The 21173-nt window shown below is 36.6% G+C and overlaps 1 protein-coding gene across 1 annotated transcript; it reads left to right on the forward strand.

The window, feature by feature from the left end:
* Positions 1-858: 858 nt before the first annotated feature.
* Positions 859-18510, forward strand: NMBR (neuromedin B receptor; the record flags this gene model as incomplete). Its single annotated transcript, XM_080807118.1, has 3 exons — positions 859-1280; positions 15085-15433; positions 18109-18510. 3 exons carry the CDS (start codon positions 859-861, stop codon positions 18508-18510), a joined length of 1173 nt encoding a protein of 390 aa, XP_080663244.1.
* Positions 18511-21173: the final 2663 nt, after the last annotated feature.

Consider the following 21173-nt stretch of genomic DNA (forward strand, 5'->3'; position numbering starts at 1 on the left):
TGAGCCGTAATTAGATTAAGCTGTACATTTAGGAACCGTGTACTTGTGCATACCGTATTTCAATAAAAATATGTTGAAAACTAATACGCCAGCTGTTGGAAAGAGTTTCCTTATTTGGGGTAATAAAAGGGGCAAGAAAGAAGAGTGGGGAAGAAATTCCATTCTTTTGCTCCATCCTTTGTCACTCATTGTCTTTCCTAAATTGAGTGTTCCAATGCCAGGACCTTGCCAGCTCAGCTCCTGAATTCGGAGGTTGGCAACCGTCTGGGGCTCCTCCCGCTCGGAGGCGGCTAAGGATGGAACTATGTAGGGGCGCAGAGTGAGAGAGGACTCAGATCCCTTCCAGTTCCACACATTTCAGTAGGAACTGCAGAAACAAGAGCAAAGCTGTGGAAAGAGCAAAGTGCCCGCCGCCCGTCTGCTATTCCCACGGTCTCAGCTGCGGTTCGCTGGGCAGCGGCAGGAGGACTTCCTCCCCTCCCCGCGAACCATGGGGCAGGTACTTTTAGTCATTCCGGAGGGATAAATCTTTGTTCACAGCAGGACTGTTCTCCGCTAGCTATAAAGGAAAATAAACCACTGAGGATTAGAACAAAGCCGCAACTGCTTTGCTTTTTCTTTTTTTAAATTTGGAGCCAGCAGACGCCGGTGTGCCCCTTCCAGAAGTGAAGCACCTGAGCGTGGACAGACTTCTCACCAAGGCCCGGTCCTCTTTGGGACGTGGCAGTGTGACTCGCTCTCCCCAGGCAGTAAACTTGCCCCTGTGAGAGGGAAATTGATTAAGCCCAAGTGTGTGGTGCACTTGTCAGGGCACCAGGGCGCATGGAAACTCCAGTGGACTCTCCCAGAGAGGAGAACATGCCCCCCAAGTCTCTTTGTAACCTCTCCGAGACCGCGGAGGAGAATCCGGGCGACTGGGTCCCCGGAGTGTCGGAGAGAGACTTCCTGCCACCCTCCGACGGGACCAGCGCCAAGTTCGCGATCCGCTGCGTGATCCCGTCCCTCTACCTGCTCATCATCACGGTGGGCTTGCTGGGCAACATCATGCTGGTGAAGATCTTTATCACCAACAGCGCCATGAGGAGCGTCCCCAACATCTTCATCTCTAACCTGGCCGCCGGGGACTTGCTGCTGCTGCTCACCTGCGTCCCAGTGGATGCCTCGCGCTACTTCTTTGACGAGTGGATGTTCGGGAAGGTGGGCTGCAAACTGATCCCGGTGATCCAGCTCACCTCCGTGGGGGTTTCCGTGTTCACTCTCACTGCCCTCAGCGCCGACAGGTGAGGGCGCAGGTAGTGGTGGTGTGGCCTGGAAAAGAGGTGGAGAAGGGGAGGAGTGCCCCTTGGCGGGGGAAAGGGGGTTTGGAATGGCTGGGGATGGGCAAGGAGAGAAGGAGAGTGTATCTGGGAATTAGAGTAAAAGGAGTTCAAACGGACTGAGCTGTGAAGCTTGAAAAAATATATATAAGAAAATTATTACTTTTAAAATAATTAACGTTGTGTTAGTTTGAAAGTAATTTTAAAAGTGCATATCCTGGTCTTCCTCCTCCCCTGCACACACTTTGGAAATCTTTATTATCTATTTCGTAGAACAGCTATAGAATAATTGGGCAACAGTGAAACTACCATGTAGAAGCTTTTCTTGTGTGCCCAAATTAATAACCTGATAGGTAAGAATGTCTGACTTAATATTAGGGAAATGTTTGATTTTGAGGTTTTTCAAATATGGGGAAATATCGTTTACACTTATTAACTAAATTCTGTTATTTATTTGAAGTCAAACAACTACAATAGTAAGTGCTCTTCAGACAGATGACTACACATTTTTGTTTTAATACCTCAAGTCAAGTGATTTCCCCCCTCACTCCTAACAGGTAGGTACCAAATTTTAGTGTCTTAAAATGGTGCTGTAAAAATAGATTTTTGATATCAAATCTGCTTTTCACATATTTTAATTGTGGGGAAGTGACCATTATTCTACCTTGCAGATCAGCTAAGTTCAACTGTGTCATTCTCTAGGTGAAGATACTGAGGCCCAGGGAATGTAAATTTCACTGGCAGAACAGAGAGAAGAATCCAGGTCTGCTGACTCCTGGTTCAGTGCTCCTACCTCAGTCTCTCTATGATCATGCTTTCAGGCATTTAAACAGGAGGGATGTCTGGATGAGGATGGTGATGAAACGTCCAATTAGGCAACTGTGCATGGAACCCTGGTCTAATTCCCTTGAGGATAGGATATGGACTTATGTTATTTAGACAAACAATTGGACTTGGATGATTAAGGTGTTTACTCTCCTCTTCTTTAATTTACATCCTGTTATTAATGGAAAATGAGTCCATCTAAATTTCCTGGTATTTGCAATAATACCTCTCCAACACTCTGGCATTGAAGAGCTCTTCTTCACTGAAGGAAAGACAATAATCACTGGAGAGTTGAGAGCTCCTGTCTTTTTAAACCAAATATTATTGACTTTTTGGGTTGTGTCATATTCTTTCTAAAACCACATTCCTATAAAAATAGGTGACCGGGTAAATTATGCACCTCATCTTGCTAATAGGACACCATTTCTATTACCTTTTATGAAGTTTTCTTTGATTCCTATAATTAAAATGTGACTTTTTCATTTAGCTGCCCTTCCTTATCGGACCTATTTTAATTAGAAAGTTAAAAAAGTTCTACTTAATGATTAGAATAAAACTTAATGAATAGCTATCATTACAATAGTTAAAATTACTATCATTGTGCTTTTATTTCCATAAGTAGCAAGATCCAAGGCTTGAGTTTATTTCATGCCATTTTTCTCAGCCTATTATCATGGAGACCCACAGGTAAATTGGCTCTGACCGAGCTGAGAGAACACGCTATTCCTCACGTACTTACTGACTTTTTCAGTTTGTTATGTGTGGCAGGTACTCTGTAAATGAAGCACAATGACTTATACTAAGGATAATAAAAAGTGGGTTACCTTTTCTACTTGGTCCAGGTTCTACTTTGCCTTTTAGTGCTTGTTTGGGAAATATAAACTAAGTAATTGAAATCACTAGTGATGAAATGACCCATACATTCCAATATTCAATTAAAGTGGTTTGGAAATGTTTTGCTGGATATTGTCTACATGTGTACTTTTCTTCCAGAACATAATAATCACGTGTTGATAAGTACTTGATCTCCTCATATTTTATTTAAGCAAATGTTTTGATTTCTTGTACAATTTGATTACAAATGGAATACTAATCTCCCTTAGCACTCTACTTTTTGTGTGTGAGCTTATTACCCTCACAACACTACGAAGTAGGTATTAATATTTTTACCATTTTAAACTAAAGAAAACTAAGTCTTGAAATTAAGCAACATTTTCATGATCTGATAATAAGATGATTCTAGCATTTGAGCTCAGTTCAAAGCCCATACTTTTCACATTAAGCCATATTATTGCTTTTCTAATCATAAAAAATTATTAATGACCTTTCCTACTAACGGTAGGAAAAATTCAGTTTGAAACAAAGCACCCAAGAGTAAAAAAGGAAAAATGATTGCAAAAGCCGAGTCATTAGATTCAACAAAAGCAACAGAACATCATAAATGTGATTGTAAAATAAATGTCTCAAAGTCAAAATTAAAGAGTAGTTGTAGCAACAGGAACACTAAAACAAAGAAAAAATAAAACACACACACACAAAACTCAAAACCCTGTATTAGGGTTTTTAAACAACAAGTTTTAAATTCAATTGTTTGTTAAACCAAATATCCTATTTTCATGAGATGGCTTGAATGTCTTTGCTTAAGAAAAGAGAGAGAGTTTAGAAGTAGAGATCACAGTGATGTAGAAAAAGGAAGAGGAAGATAATTCTATTTCAGAAAGCATACTGGAATGTGATGTGGATTTCAGTGTTCTAGAGCAAAGACTGACATAAGAAATATAATACTTATGAATCTACCTTGGGGCCTAAATCACCTTGATCACTAGGGCCAAAGGGTTGTGTGGGTGACACTTTTGGTACTCAAGATTATTATCCTTGGCTTTCCAAACTTTTATGAGAAGTTTCATCTGATTCATCCTTTGGAAAGTTCATTTCTGTCCACTGTAGATGTGCCTCAGAGCCATATCACAGCCAGAGTGGGTCAAGGAGATAACAGTGTAATCCAGGAGGGTGAGAGTGGTGACTTTTGTTTGGTTTCTACTTTTATCTTGATGAATTTTTTTGTATTTTGGAAATGTACTTGTTTGCTTGCTCGTATTAAATAGCTAATTACAGACACTTGTAAATACATAAAGTATACATAAATACATAAAGAGTCTCTCTGTGGTATTATATTTTTAACAATTTTCCACACACGCGCGTGCGCGCGCGCACACACACACACACACACTCTCTCTCTCTCTCTCACATGCTCACATGTGTGCTGTGACACTGAGTAGTTTGAGTTCCATAAATGTACTTTGTTTATGGCTGGCATTGTAGATCTCTCTTTCACTATCTAATACAGTAGCTTCATTTCCAAGCTTAGAATGTAATTTCTTTGATTCTTGAAGACCTTTCGGCCTCTAAAAGGCCCTAATTAAAACGCAAATAGCTTTTAAGAATGAGTTCTTTTTCTTTTACAGGAGAAATTTCTCAGAGTCCTAGTGCTGAACTACAAACTTTATAATTTTATGTATTTAAAAACTAGACAATTCTTATTCCTTTTTTACGTGTTAACTAAAATGCATTTATAAATTAAATATTAAAAATCTATAAAATAATAAAGGTGAGATTAATAATTAATTTAATATATTGGATTATGTTGTTTTTCTAATATTAAATAGCCAATATTGGATTGAAAGCAAAAGTAATTTTGTACCAAATCTGACTAAAGTGTTAAAATATTCATGATTTCAAACTTCTGTTTGCTTGTTGAAATAATCAGATTTAATTTCATAACTGAGCTGGTTCTGTTAGGTATGAACCTTGAATCATTAACATTATTTGGATATTTTACCAATGCAAACAGATATTCTCTTCAGTATAATTATTTGTTAAAATAGTGGAACAGATCAAATGTAGGCTCTGGATCTATACTCCCTAGGCTGTAAGAAACATTAATGGGGCGGGGGAGGTGGCTGGGGAGGGGGTTGGGGGCGGGGGTTGGGGGAGGGGAGGAATGCCATAATCTTTTTGCTAGGACCAAAGCTCAGATACTCATTAACCAGTTGGCCAGGCCTGCAGATGCTTTCTCCTTTGGTCTGGAGCCCTGGGTAGCATGTGATCCTTTGGTCTGGAGTCCTGGGTAGCATGTGAGAAGCCTTTGCTGTTCTGCACTGACAGTATATATCTCTTAGTGTATTTCTAAACTCTTCTGGAGAGTTCAGATTCCCCACTTGCCCTGATAACCCATTTTATCAGAGTGAGGACTTTCTTGTTGTCAAGTTGTTCCAAAAGAATTTAAGGGAGCTTAAAAATAAAGATACAAACAACATACAACAGAAATAAAAATGGGAGGAAACCCAGGTAGAGGAAAAATAAAAAGTTGAAGACTATATGGTGACTTACACTACCACAAAATGTGAGTCACATGTTTGTCTGCAAGCTTTCTGGATGCCAATGCAAAAAGGACATTTTTTTCCCATTACAAGTGTTCAATGTTATTTTTATATAGTCATGCAACAGGATAAATTATAACCTGCACTTAATTTATTGGTTTTTAATTTGGATATGTATTTTTTTGTTAAACAAAAGTTGCTATATTTGACTCCAATAAGTCAAATATTTGACTCCAATAAGTCAAATGCTTCTATCTTATGTCCTTTTTTCCTTCTCTTTAGAAAGACTCTAAATACCACATTGGAGGTACTGGATAATTTTTATAATATTCACACTATTGCCATAATTTATGCATGACTTTATAGTTTTTGAAGATTATTTTGAAGCTATTCATCCACCTTGATCTGAAATGTTTGGGACACGCCATAAATAAGAAGGAACGCACCAGGCATGTGGATGCTAGTCCTACATCTGTTAGGTTCAAATGTTCTAGTTGGAGAAGATGATAAAATAGTGCAAAGCACATGCTCATAAGGCAGTTATTTTCTTCATTTGCAAATTAAGAATAATGTCTTCCACTGTAGGGCCGAGGGACTATAGCTAGGATCCTATTATTTCCCTACCTGGGTTTTGAGCAGAGAAAGACCAAAAGAGGAGAAGGGACACTTGTATTGGTGAGGCAGCTGGATGGTGAGTTCTGTCTCTGGGGGTCTACCCATCCTGCTACTCCATGTTGCAACATCTCAAACAAGTCTTTCAGTTAATAATTTATACTGATTCTGTTTGGCCCACTTCTCAGTGGAAAGAAAGATGCTCTAAGATGTACCTGTCAGTCTTTTGCCTGTGATGTTATGTTTCGATAGGGGTCCATCTGCTCTGGCTGAGCCAAGAGGTCGGGCAATGAAGTTCAACAACACTTTCCTTATTGTTAGTTGTTCCAGCCTTACAGTTCCTATTTCTGTATTTCAGGAATGAAAATATATTGTTATTTTCATTTGGTTCTTCCAGTTGCTGATTCCTCAGGAGGGTTGACCAGTCTCCAAGGTCTTTAAAATTTTTAATTGCATTTTTATTTTCTCATTTTCAAGTTCTTTTTTAACAAAAAATTAAAACGAGTATCGTTGACATACAGTGTTATAGTAGTTTTAGGTGTATAACATAGTGAGTCAACTTCTCTATTATTCTATGCTCATCACAAGTGTAGCTACCATCTGTCACAATGCAATGCTATGACAATAACATTGATTATATTTCCTATGCTGTTCCTTTTATTCTTATGACATTCACCATGTAACTGGAAGCCTGTATCTGCCACCCTCCTTCACCCATTTTCTCATCCCCTCACCCCTTTGGCAGCCACTAGCTCATTTTCTGTATTTGTGGATCTGCTTCTACTTTTTTATTGTTTGATTCATTTGTTTTGCTTTTCAGGATCCACACATGAAAGAAATCCTATGGTATTTATCTTTCTCAATCTGACTTAATTCCCATAGCATAATACCTTCTATGTCCATCCATGTTGTCACAAATGGCATGATCTCATCCTTTATTGCGGTTGTATAGTATTCCATATATTCCATATAGTATTCCAGTTTTTTAGTTAATCTTGAATTGTTTATTTATTGCATTTCTAGAAAAGTTGATGTTGGTATGAGGTGTAGGCAGATGATTCTTTTCTGGAAAGAGTTGATTCAATATTCAGTACAAGATATATGCTATATTTGTGTACTTACTTTCCATTATTATGTTTACTTTTAAATCAATATATAGATTTTAGATAACACTTATGTAGCCAGTAGATTATTTTTAGCTCTATGGAGAACTCGACCCACATCCCAAATATACTGACAACTGGTATTTGGAAAGTTCATTTGTTTATTTTTTATTCAAAAAGATACATATCTTCATTACATTTCCTTTTTTAATTGTTGTTTTTGTTCCTGTATTATTATTTGTCTTTGTATGATCAATGTTATTTTCAGTATCAATCCAGGCTCCAAAGTGATGAACCAGCTTAATATTGCTAGGTTCAAACTTAATGAGCTGTCTCTTAACTTATTGTTTTAATTACTGGATACAAAATACTCATTGTTACTAGGTTCATAGCCTATCTTTGTGAATGCCACTGATTTATTGAGGTTCTGGGCAGTGTTTTCTATTTCCAGTTACTCAGGGATCTTCCATGGGAACAAGAGTAGATGCTAACCATTTATTTATCCCTAGCCTTTCCCTTGATTTATCTATTTGCCATTAGGTTTTGATTTTTGTCTTCTGCAGATTTTCATTAAGAATATTTTTTCAACTTTCAGTGTAGACCTTCTTTACTTTTATTGTTTGTGGAAATTTGGGAGGAATATTTTGAAAATGAAAATTTTAATAATTGTGATTTACTTTAAATTAATTTTTGGAAGAGAATCACGTTTTAAGGGACAACCAAGCATTAAACATCTCATGAGAAACCAGTTTTAGATTATTAAGCCATGAACTAGAGATGACTGTAGGTATTTACATTAATTTGATGAAAATGCAGTTTTTAGAGATGACTCAAGAAATATGAAATGGGGGCACCTGTGTGACTCAGATGATTAAGTGTCTGCCTTCAGCTCAGGTCATGATCCCAAGGTCCTGGGATCAAGCCCCATGTCATTTGGATCCCTGCTCAGTAGAGAGTCTCCTTCTCCCTCTTCCTCTGCCAGCTGCCCTGTCTGCTTGTGCTCTCTTTCTCTGTCAAATAAATAAATAAATAAATAAAATCTTTAAAAAGGTATGAAATGTTACTTGCTAGTAATATTGAGGCTTACTTTCTCCCATAAAAATGATCATTAAATTGAGAAAACGTGATTACAGACATAAGTCGTCTTTCCACTTAAAAATACCACTGACTTTCAAAGAACAAGGCGATCAAATGTCTAAAAATGAGTAGAATAGATAAAGCATTTAATTTTTCAGTTGTATTTGCAATGTGCAGTAAACTGAAAAAATATAGACTCTGAAGTCACAAGAGAGTCTTGTGTGAATCCTGAGTCATTTGCCTACTGGCTATCATTTCAACCTCATTTGACCCCTTAATCTCAATGATCTTTTCTGTAAAATGGGTACTTTAATTAATTTCACTGCACAGGATTATTTTGTGAAATGACATAATTAATGTGAAAGCATTTTTAAATAGTATATAGCTGTATAACCACTTATACTATGTCAACTATGTGTCAGGATGACAAATAACCCATTCATTCAAACCAATATGTATTCACATATTAATTATTCATTAATTCACAGATAATTCACAGTTAATTATTAGGTAATAGGCACTGAAGTGGAGAACAAAATAAGCCCATTGAAAAATTAATGGAAATGAGCTCTCTACCTTCTATAGGCTTTCTCTAATTCCTTTAATCATAGACTGGCTAGTTCCAATCTGTTGCCTTCTCTAACATGATTTGTCATTGTCATTCTACTTGTGACACTTTCATATGTCATTTAAATCATACACTTTTAAAAAAAAGATTTTATTTATTTATTCGACCCAGAGAGAGAGGTCACAATAGGCAGACAGGCAGGCAGAGGGAGAGCGGGAAGCAGGCTCACCGCTGAGCAGAGAGCTTGAGGCAGGGCTTGATCCCAGGACCCTGAGATCATGACCAGAGCCGAAGGCAGAGGCTTAAACCACTGAGCCACCCAGATGCCCCTTAAATCATACACTTTAATGGGTTAAAAACAAAGTAATTGGTGGGGGGGAGTGTAAAGAATAAATGGAATTGCTGAGCCTCTGTAATTGAATCTGGTATTTCTCATCCTTTCCAAAGTTACATCCCACTTCCATTACACTATTTTAAAAAAGATTATTGTTTTAGACATTCTGTTTTATGATCTTGAATAGATAATTTTAAACAATAAATTTATTAATTTTACTCTCAATAAGCTTTACTGCTACAAGCTATAAATATGTTTAAAACATGTGGATTGGGTGTCATATGCAACTAATGAATCATTGAACATTATATCAAAAACTAATGATATACTATATGTTGGCTAATTGAATTTAAATTAAAAAAATAATGAAACATGATGTGAGGCACTTGGATGGTTCGGTTGGTTAAGTGGCTGACTCTTGATTTTGGCTGAGGTCATGATCTCAGGGTCCTTGGAAGGAGCCCTGCGGTCAGGCTCCATGCTCAGCAGGGAGTCTGCTTGAGTATTCCCTCTTCCTCTCCCTCTGCCCTTCCCCTGCTTACATGTGCACGCACTCTCTCTCTCTCTCTCAAACAAACAAATAGATCTTAAAAAAAAAAAAAAAAAGAAAGAAAGAAAGCATGATGTGACATATTGTAAAGGGCATGCCTCTAATTCTTAACACTGAACTTTCACTGGATTCCCAGTACTCTCCACTGATGAATACGTGTCCTTTGCATCAGGCAAGTTCATGGGGGTCTTGTGGAAAGATGCTCATGGCCACAGTCAATCTTTTTAAAAGGTGGTTTCTTAAACCTGGTTTATATTTAGAATCATTTGAAAATCTTAGTAAAATGCAGAACCTCACATTTTTACATCCTAGAGACTCTGTGCCAGTAAGTCTGGGGAGAAACCCAATACTGTTTTCAGCTCTAGGTGATTCTGAATATATTGATCTAGCTTGGGCATCACTGGACTAGACTATATATCCATCTCTAACATCCATTCTCCCCTTAACGTGATAACCAAAGACTACCCCATTCTACTAAAACTACTTTAAAAAAGTGATCTCCTTGCTGCTCAGACCACATTTCCTTATTAGTTCAACAAATGTTCACTGAGAAATTACTATGGGTCAGGCATTGTGTTAGGCACTTTAGATACAACAGTAAACAAAAGGAGGTTTCTGTTTTTATTTTTAGAGGTATTTGACACAGAGGGTCTATACTTTTTGAAATTTTCTTTCTCTTGCTTCCACAGTACCTTTCTCTCCTTTGTCAGATTGTTCACATTTAAACTCTTTGTTGGCCTCTAATGAAAGAATGATAAGGAAAAAAAGAAACTATGGATAATGCAACTAGTAGGTTTACAGAAATGTGTAGATGGAGACTTTGAGATATTGAGATGACTTTATACAAGCTAAAATGATCTAATTTTTGTTACATATTTTGTAATATGATTATATTCTATTACCCTTTACATTAAATTTAGACTATACACAGATATAAGTGCAAGATTCAAAACAAAAATTAATGAAGAGGCCTATCTGTTTATTAATATTTAATACATAAGGGGCACCTGGGTAGCTCAGATGGTTAAGTATCTGCCTTTGGCTCAGGTCATGGGGTAGAGCTCCACATCGGGCTCCCAGCTCAGCACGGAGTCTGCTTCTTCTTCTCCCTCTGCCTCTCCTTCTGTGCTCTCTGTCTCTGTCTCTGTCTCTCTCAAATGATTAAATAAAATGTTAAAAAAATATTTAATATATGAAGGGTAGTTATGTTTTCTTTAATCCCTTTTGATTGATTATTTTCTAGTTTTCCATTAAGGATCCTTTTTGAGACTATCTGAAAGAAGAAAGAAAAAAAATACTGCTTTTCACACATGTGTTATGCTACTAAATTTAACGAGATAGTTTGCATACTGAGGGGCTGTTTCATTCCTACATTTTTATAAATATTTAAAGGAAGGGTGATTAAACATGTCCTTGCTAATTTGCACTGTATTGCTTGACTTTTTATCCTTTCAAAAATGTAGGTACATGAAACATTAATGTAAAACTTACTCTCTGACAATTATGTGATATTTAAGTACTAATAATGACACTTCAGTAATCTGTTTTTGTAAATTGTGATTTCTGGATTTATAGAACTGTCAGTACTCCCCCTTTCCATTACATGTATATCATCTAGGGAAAGATCCAAAGTCTATTTCCCTTCCTTGCAGGACATGACCAGTAATCGACCCTGTTGGAAAGAACTTCTCTACCCATGTCTCATATTCCCACTAGGTTTCTTACTTCTAAAGTAAGAATTCTAGATCTGCTGCTGGTTCTACTATGGAAATCTTGTCAGAATGAAAGAGTTATAACTTTCATTCATTCCTCTTCACAGTTTCCCTAGCGTGCTTTATGTTTATGTGGTTAGATGTGGGGTGGGAATAAAGGTAGGGGAGTGATGTTTGTTTTCCGCCCACTCCTCTTTTTTTTTTTTTTTTAATTTTACTTGTTTATTTGAGAGATAGAGAGTGAGAGAGAGAGAGAGACAGGGGTAGAGGCAGAGGTAAAGGGAGAAGCACACTTCCCGCTGAGCAGGGAGCCTGATGCTGGGCTCTATCGCAGGACCCTGACATCATGACCTGACTTCAAGGCAGATGCTTAACTGACTGAGCCATCCAAGCACCCCTGACTTTCCTCCTTTTTAAATCCACAAAGGAAAGTTCAGAATATTCTTTGAGTTTTCTGACAATCTAACAAGGAAAACTAGTTAATTGATCAATTTTTAGTAATCATCACCGCCCCCAAACTTCTCTGGTCTTTTCTCATCTCCTCCATGTATAAAAGAATTTACCATCAGCTTTTTGTACTTTGATCTTAAATATTAATTGGCAGGTAGTAGATATCTAACTTTTGAGGAGAAATTCTAGCATAAGTCTTTGAATGTATTAGGTTTTTTTTTTTGGTTTATTATCTATTTTAATTACATTTCTGTGAATTTCAAGAACAGCTTGCAATTAATATAAAAAAAGGGGCGCCTGGGTGGCTTAGTGGTTTGGGCCTCTGCCTTCGGCTTGGGTCATGATCTCAGGGTCCTGGGATTGAGCCCCGAGTCGGGCTCACTGCTCAGCAGGGAGCCTGCTTCCCCCCACCCTCCTCTGCCTGCCTCTCTGCCTGCTTGTGATCTCTGTCTGTCAAATAAATAAATAAAGTCTTAAAAAAAAAAAGCAAAGAGGGACATCTGAACATACAAAAAGAAAAAATGGATTCACAGTGAAAATGATATTTATTGGTACTAAAATATAGTTACCGGATTCTGTGAAGGGAACAGTACTCCCCTTTCCATTACATGTATATCATTTAGGGAAAGATCCAAAGTCTATTTCCCTTCCTTGCACGATACATGACCAGTAATCAAACCTGTTGGAAAGGCCTTCTCTACCCAGGTCTTTTACTCCCACTAGGTTTCTTACTTCTAAATAGTTATTCACTTGGATTTTATTATGACAAAAAAAATATTTTTGGCTTGAAACCTTGGAGAAGTTGTGCTATTATTATTGTTAGCTATTATTGAAACTATATGAGAAAGAGAAGTAAACAAAATTTTCTGAATTAGTTCCATAGACGTGTAATAAGAACTTATATTTATAAGAATAGTATGCTATGCAAAAGAGTGACTTGAAAACTAGGAAGAACTTCTAGAAATTAAAAATATGATAGCAGAAATTTTAAAAGTCAAAAGAATGAATGAAAGCTAAAGTAATAAAGTATCTTAGAAAGTAAAACCCAAAAGAAGGTGGAGATGAGCTGATTAAAGTAAAAGACTAAGAGAGAGGAATTGAGATTCAAGAACTGGGACTCCAATTATCCAACAAGGTAGTGGAAGAACTTTTTTAAAAAAAGTAAATTCAGGAACATGGAAAATAATACAAACAGAATTGATCAAGTAGCAACTATAGGTAAGTCAGAGACATGTTTAAGAAAGAAAACATAATATATTACTTAATCTTGCAGTGTGAGATACTTGTTTAGTCATAATAACAGTATAGTGACTACTTTATAAATATTTAACATAGCATACTAAATCAGGAAGTTGGCAATGTGAGGAATAAAGGTGAAATAAGACAGAAAAGTCTTCAAATTCCATAACAGGATGTTGAGAGCAAATGTCTATAATATTTATTTCAAGAGACAGTGGCAGAAGGACATTTCTTAGACATATGGAGGTAATGATGCGAAATTGGTTCAGCCCAGGAGCAGGACCTGAAATGAAATCAGGAGAGCCTATTTTTCTTTATAGGCTTGTAGTGCTTTCTGATTAAAAACAAAAACAAAAACAAAACAAAACAAAAACCTCTTTGAATATATTAATCTAATAAAAAAGAAAAAAAGAAAAACAGAAAAAACCCAGCTCATTCTAGTTACTGATTGTAATTCTTCCTTTAGTTTCTTAAGAACTTCCAGTTAAGCCAAACGGGGAGGGAACACATGTCTACTGTGTTCTGCCATGTGCAAAGTCTGGGTAAAATAAATACATTACGTATGCTACTTTATTTAATTTGCTGTCAAGCCCTTTGCTGTTGCTCTACTTTAAAATTTATATGTTTCTTGTTATACATGGGAAGACTCAAGATAAAAATGTGGATCTTCTCTTATTGAGGGCCTGGGAATGACATTTGATACAAATTAGGAAGGAGAAAGAGAGGCTCCCTTCAGGCTGGGAGCTGTTCTTCTTCTGCAGGCAATGGGAAACAGCTTGAGAGGACCTCAGAAGATCTTACCTGCTTATTATGGTTCTTGAAATATTCTGAATTTTTTAGAACACCAGACTAAATCAAATGTAAATAAGGAGAACGTACAGAGTCATGGCATGGTTAATATCTGCTAATTGGCAGTCATGGTAATAGATGCTCTCTCCTTTTTTTATAATCAAAAACTTTGAGAGAAATGTTTTTATCTCCACCTTATAGATGAAGAAAATCTTAAGTGATTTTCCAAAGGATATCAGAGATAAGACAATGGCTCAGATTTGTTTGACTAAAATCACTTTTTACCGTATCGTGTTAACCTTCTAGGTTAACTGGAGCTGAAATACTTTCAGAAAAAAATATAAATAATTTGATGTTCACACATAATTTTAGTTTGTTTGCATTATTATTACCCTAAAGTGTGTGACTGAGTTAGCCATTTGAATTGTTTAAGCCCTGTGTCGTGGAGTGTGGTTCCTTTTACCATTATGATGCTTTTAAATAGGAAGAGAGGATTTCATGAGGTCTCCACATAAAATAAATTTGAGCTGCAAAGACAGACTGTTATTTCATCTTCAGTTCTTACAGTTCTTATGATTGAATTATGGCAGAAATCCCAGTTTAGATTAGTCTGTAAGATTTACTGATGTCCTCAGGAAAAATTGGGAGACAGGCTCAAAAGCTGAAGAAGAGTATTGAGATAGAACTTAGTAACATTATTTTATAGTTATTTTGTAATTTAGGGTTGTTGTATATTATAGCCATTTCGGTAATGATAACTTTTTTAAAAATGTAATGATTTAAATACAAATATTCAATAAATGATGGTACTTTGTAGTATTATTGATTTAGAATAAGACTTGTGAAAGAGGTAAGCAAATTAATGCAATTTGGGGAATGACTGTTTAAAATCTTTCCCTTTCCTTTTCCCGTCTTCTGTGCTAATAAGCAGTGGAATGACTTGTACACAGACAGACAGCGGAGATACGAAGTCTTTCATACACTACAAAACCGCTAGCGAGTAATGGAATATTAGCAAGTAGCATCTCCTTCCTCCTCTCCCCACCTACCTTCTTTCCTTCCTCTCTCTTTCTCCTTCCCTTTGCATTTTTCTTCTAAGAGAGTGATATGAGGCTTGTTGTCTTTCCAGGTACAGAGCCATTGTCAACCCCATGGACATCCAGACATCCGGGGCGGTGCTGTGGACCTGTGTGAAGGCGGTGGGGATCTGGGTGATCTCCCTGCTGCTGGCGGTTCCAGAAGCCGTGTTTTCGGAAGTGACGCGCATTGATAGCTTGGAAAATGGCAACTTCACCGCGTGTATACCTTACCCTCAGACGGATGAATTACACCCAAGGATTCATTCAGTGCTCATCTTCTTGGTCTATTTCCTCATTCCACTGGCTATTATTAGCGTTTATTATTATCATATTGCAAAGACCTTAATTAAAAGTGCACATAATCTTCCTGGAGAATACAATGAACATACTAAAAAACAGGTAAGCTTGGTAGGGGTGTGTGTGTGTGTGTATGTGTGTGTGTGTGTGTGTGTTTTCCAGGTGTGTGGGTCAGATGCCTTAACTGCTATTTTCTTTTTTTTTTTTTTTTTAAAGATTTTATTTATTTATTTGTCAGAGAGAGAGAGAGAGCGTGAGCGAGCATAGGCAGACAGAGTGGCAGAGGGAGAAGCAGGCTCCCTGCGGGGCAAGGAGCCCGATGTGGGACTCGATCCCAGGACGCTGGGATCATGACCTGAGCCGAAGGCAGCTGCTTAACCAACTGAGCCACCCAGGTGTCCCTTAACTGCTATTTTCTGTTCTGTTTCATGGGTTCTCAGTACTGTGAAAGATTAGAACAGGGTCACAGTGCACTGGGATTTGCATTAGCCTGGACTAGAAGGGATGTTGTGCCCGGAGGAGGAGGGGAGGCACCTTCCATATGTGGCCATGTTACAGCTCTGTAGAGGTCCAGTGAGGTCCAGCTTATCTGCCATCTGGGCCTGGAGCTGTTAAAACTTAATGTCTTTGAAGGCTTTTCCTTACCTGTAAATGTTTATGCAAAAAAACAACATAAACCAGAAAATTATCACATTTCAAGTATAAATTTATTTAATTATTGTCTCTCCTCCCATTAGCCCATTAAGGATGACAGAAAATCTGGGAGAAGGATTCATCAGGAAAGGACTGTAGGACATGGTCTGGGAACTGGGGATGCTGTTTGGGTAGGATGCCAGAATGGGGCTCTGGGAATGGAAGGCAGAGAACAAGGGTGAGAGTGATCAAGAGGTGGCTGGCGCTGAAGTCATACTTTCTGTAACTCAACTTTATAGCTTGCCCTATAAAAATCATATGCTAATTTAAAAATTACAGATGCACCTTGCACAGTCTTTCTTCCTTAAGGAATATACAGAGATACTAACTTAAGGTAAAACAAATTATGTTAATCCACAAATAGCTGGAAATACTGTCTAGTGGGACAGAGTTTCAAATTGTGCTTTTGTGGACTCTCAGAGAGGAACTTCTTCCAAAGGATTTTGTAGGTACAGGGAGGTTTGGTTAGGTCTTCACCAATTTAAAGGCATGTTGAATGGCAGATCATTAAAATTTGCTAGGTTGTAAATGGAGCCACGGACTGGGGCGTTGCCCACTTCAACGACAGCAGAATCTCGAGAGAGTTCTTGCATGGAAGGTGACCTCTATTTATTGATGACCGTCGACATCAGAGATCCAACGTCTTTAAAAGCCAAAAAATCAACCATCACTAAAGTAATTATAGATAAGTTAATAGGTTTATTATCTAAATATCTAACATCATTGAAACAAAAAAAAATTCAGGTCATGGGCTCAATGCACTTTTTCCTTTGCCCTCTGATCCAATTTTTATCTCTGTATTTTGAGTTTTTGCTTTGGTTTCTAAAATTGAGTTCCTCTTACCCTCCCACCTCCACTTTTGTTTTTTAAAATGGCCTTAGTTCTGCCTTGTTTTTGTGAATTTCTCTATTGGGACTTATAAACTCTGGCTGGGTAGCTAGGCTTGTTATCAGCTATGAAGTAATCTCAATGCCAATAGCCTACCTGTGCATTTGAGTCTCTATAGGCTGCCCTAAGATTGTTCCACCCATGTTCCACCCATGTTCCACCAGCTAGGATGGACACTGCTTCATAACCTAACTTTCACAGCTGAGTTTCTTAATATTCCCAGGTTGCTTAACTCATACCACCAGGATACATCTGGGGTACCACATTTCTTTCCTCCTCTTTACTGCATCTTTATTTGCTTCCCCGGTTCACCACTCACTATAGTTTTCTTTGGCATATTCTAATTCACTATCAATAGTTTTAGCTCAGGAAATATCATTTTGCCTACTATCAATATCTTTGATAGATTAAGTTTTCACATTCATGTTGTCTCATTTAAATATTTAAGGAAGCAAGACAAATATGAGCTAAACCTTGAACTCTAGATGTTAGAAAATGATTTTTAGATTAAAAAGATTTATTTCCAATACTTGAATTTTGTCTGTCACATTCCTGAAGGCTTTCTTATAAAACAGTAAATATAGTATGTAAAGTTTAAGAAAAGAAAGAAAATATCTTTTTATTTTTAAAGGTAATCTAACATAGTAATACTTATAGGATTGATAGTTATATCAGAAGGTTTTGATTTATGTGAGTGAGAAGTTTAAATCTCAAGGTTGGTTTTTTGTGTGTGTGTGTGTGGAATAGGGATTTAAAAAGTCATGCTGTATTTCAATTACCCTGATTAAAACAAATCTAATCTTAAGTATATTGTGTGGTTCATTAATTTAGTGGATTTAACACAAACTAATGATTTATATTTAAAGTGAACACAGAAGACTAAGCAACAGGAAAGTAGTTAAGAATAAGAGAGAATTTTTATAGGTCACAGTTTTAACATGAAGACATAGCTATTTATTAATAATTTATCATCTAGTCTTGTAGAGGCTGTCAAGTATTTTTAGATGAAAGGGTATAGTGACCAAAATAGGCTTTGTCCAACTGTTGAAATCATTACTTTGCTGAGGAAAATAATTTTTGTGTTTTTAGATGCATTTGCATGCCATAGTAAATTTTACTTTGTGCACCATGATGTTTTGCGTGTGGATGGTTCCATTTTCATTTTAACCAGTGGAACTGTTTCCTTGTATTTGCAGATGGAGACACGGAAGCGCCTGGCTAAAATTGTGCTAGTCTTCGTGGGCTGCTTTGTCTTCTGTTGGTTTCCAAATCACATTCTCTACATGTATAGGTCTTTCAATTATAATGAGATTGACCCGTCTCTAGGCCACATGATTGTAACCTTAGTTGCCCGTGTTCTGAGCTTTTGCAATTCTTGTGTCAATCCATTTGCTCTTTATCTACTCAGTGAAAGCTTCAGGAGGCATTTCAACAGCCAGCTCTGCTGTGGGAGGAAGTCCTACAAAGAGGGATCAACCAGCTACCTTCCCAGCTCTTCAGCAGTGCGTATGACATCTCTGAAAAGCAATGCTAAAAACATGATGACCAATTCAGTTTTACTAAATGGGCACAGCATGAAGCAGGAAATGGCATTGTGATTTGAGCCATTCAACTCACTATGTGAATTGAACTTACCTTTCTATCTCCACTGAGCGGAGCAGAAAGAAACAACTTCCTCATTCTTACTATTGCTCGGCTAATTCAGGAGGCGGTTTCATGATTGACTCAGAAAAGGCAAGACAAACACAGCTAGCATTCTTCTCTGAACAGGACTTTAAATTACATGGAAAAATATATACCTCTCACATTAAAAGTCATCAAGATGCAGTTCTACATGTGTATAAATTAGTATTGCTTCAGGATTTAAGCTGTTGTTAGAGACAGCTCTAATGTATTTATCTTAAATTTGTTTTACCTTGAAGCATGAAATGAATTCCTATATTGACTTGATGATTCAGTGAGGGTAATAGTCAAACTTCTATTATTTGAAATACAATATTATAATACAAACAAATTTCTTGGTGAATTTTATTCATAAGCAGTGCATGTATTTATCTCCTTTGTTTAAATAAAATAGAAAATTCGAAAGGTAGAGCTTAATCACAAGTCCATTATACTTATTTATTATGATTCTTTGTGTGATTAATCATAATTTATAGAGATAGCTTATGTCTGTAACTTTTAGGTGTGTGATTAAAGGTATGGAGACATTTGATTATGAATAGTAAAATAGATACCATATGAATATGATTGATTTTACATTGTGAGTGTGAAATAGTTATCATATGTTCCAAAACTGTGTCTTAGAAAATGGCATGGCCATTTTTTGTATACATTGCTAAGTCCCTGAATATGTAGATGTTTCTGTATGGGTACAATAAGATTAGTGTAATTCTGGGGAGTTCAATTTGACCAGTGTATGAAATCCCATTTAAGCATGTTTACTTTGCATAGTACCAGTTTTTTCTGAATAAATATTTTAGATATTTCACCAAAATGCAAACATGGCCTTGGTTAAATTCTAAAAGCCACCCCTTCTTAGATTTGTATCTGTAAGTCTAACATTTGAATTAATGTATTTCATACCATTTCTCTTCCCTAATTTGGTAAATAGAAAACTCTGTTAATATATTAAGCTCTTTCCTAAACACCTCTAAGCCATACTATTTAAGCCATCCTATTTATGAAATATTCAATCGTATGCAGCAACGGGAAAAGTAAACACAAGCAGATTGCCTATGGTGGTTGATAATAATAATGGTAATGAACATTAATCAAGGGTTTTCCCTGTTCTAGGCATAATCCTAGCTTTATCATTTTTATTTATCTAATTTAATATTCAGTATAAACCCTAACATACAAAAGAGAAAGATCAAATTTTTGCAAATTTTTTTGCAAAATTTTTGCAAATTTTGAACAATTATACCCAATCACATATTGTCAGGGCACTGAACTTAGACTTTATTCACTTCATGATAAATTCATCTCTGAAATATGTCCTCTCATTATCTTTATTTTATAGATTAGAAAATTGAGATCAGAAATATTAAGGAAGTTAAAGAGGACTTTCACAGCCTTGTGGGCAAGGTGAGATCTAAGTCCAGTTGCTTCACCACAGTGCATGCACCATTATTCCAACACAATTCAGAGTTGTAATTCTCTTCTACCTCGATTAGTTGTCTTTAACCTTTGCAAAACTTGTTGATCTACTCACCACAAAGGTGCAGAATATTACACACAAGTTATTCATGCACTCTGAGTGTCTTTAAATGTTTTAAGGCTCATCCATTAAAATCTAAAGAACCAAGGGTAATCCTTGGTCCATGTACAATCTTTCTCTTTTCTAGCATTAAGGTGATGGTAGAAGTATGTATTAGAAGTATATGTAAGAATATTGCAAGGTATATGCAAATATATATATATGTATACACACATATATGTTTCTCATATATACACACAAATATATAAGATATATGGTATACATGTATGAAGCTATATATATGTATATATGAAGCTAAAAGGATATACATAACATCTTTATAAAGTCCCGAGAATTTAAAGTTACAAAAATAACATTTTTATATAATCTGTTATCTGATTTGTTTTTCGGGAATGGAAAACATTTTTTCGGGAGATATTTCAGAAAAATTTTTAAATTTATACTTTTTCATTAAAAATATTTTTCTCTAATGACACTAATGGAATAATGATAGCACCAGACTTCAGTTTTCCTCCTTTAAACAAAGAATTTTAACAGTAGCCACATGTCTGATCATACAGTATTATCAATATTATCAAACTTTTGTCTGCCTTTTATTTTATTTATTAAGTTTTTATTTTATTGGCTACATTTAAAAATTTCCTTTCTGGTTGCTGTTAATACTGAGAGTCAAATTTCTTTTCTTTTTTTTTTTTTTTTAAAGATTTTATTTATTTATTTGACAGATAGAGATCAGAAGTAGGCAGAGAGGCAGACAGAGAGAAAGAGAGAGAGAGAAGAAAGCAGGTTCCCTGCTGAGCAGAGAGCTGGGTGTGGGGCTCGATCCCAGGACCCTGGTATCATGACCTGAGCCAAAGACAAAGGCTTTAACCCACTGAGCCACCCAGGTGCCCCGAGAGTCATAATTTCTTAATATTGAGCCCTGAAGTTTGGAGACTCTGTCAATACTTAGAACTCTGTTCATAAATTAAGCAGGTTGAAGATTATCTGTGCAAGCTTTGTTTTGAATCTGGCTGTTGTGCTCCACTGCTGGGTTATAAT

Source organism: Martes martes (genome assembly GCF_963455335.1).
Source record: "Martes martes genome assembly, chromosome: 6".
Classification (NCBI taxonomy): domain Eukaryota; kingdom Metazoa; phylum Chordata; class Mammalia; order Carnivora; family Mustelidae; genus Martes; species Martes martes.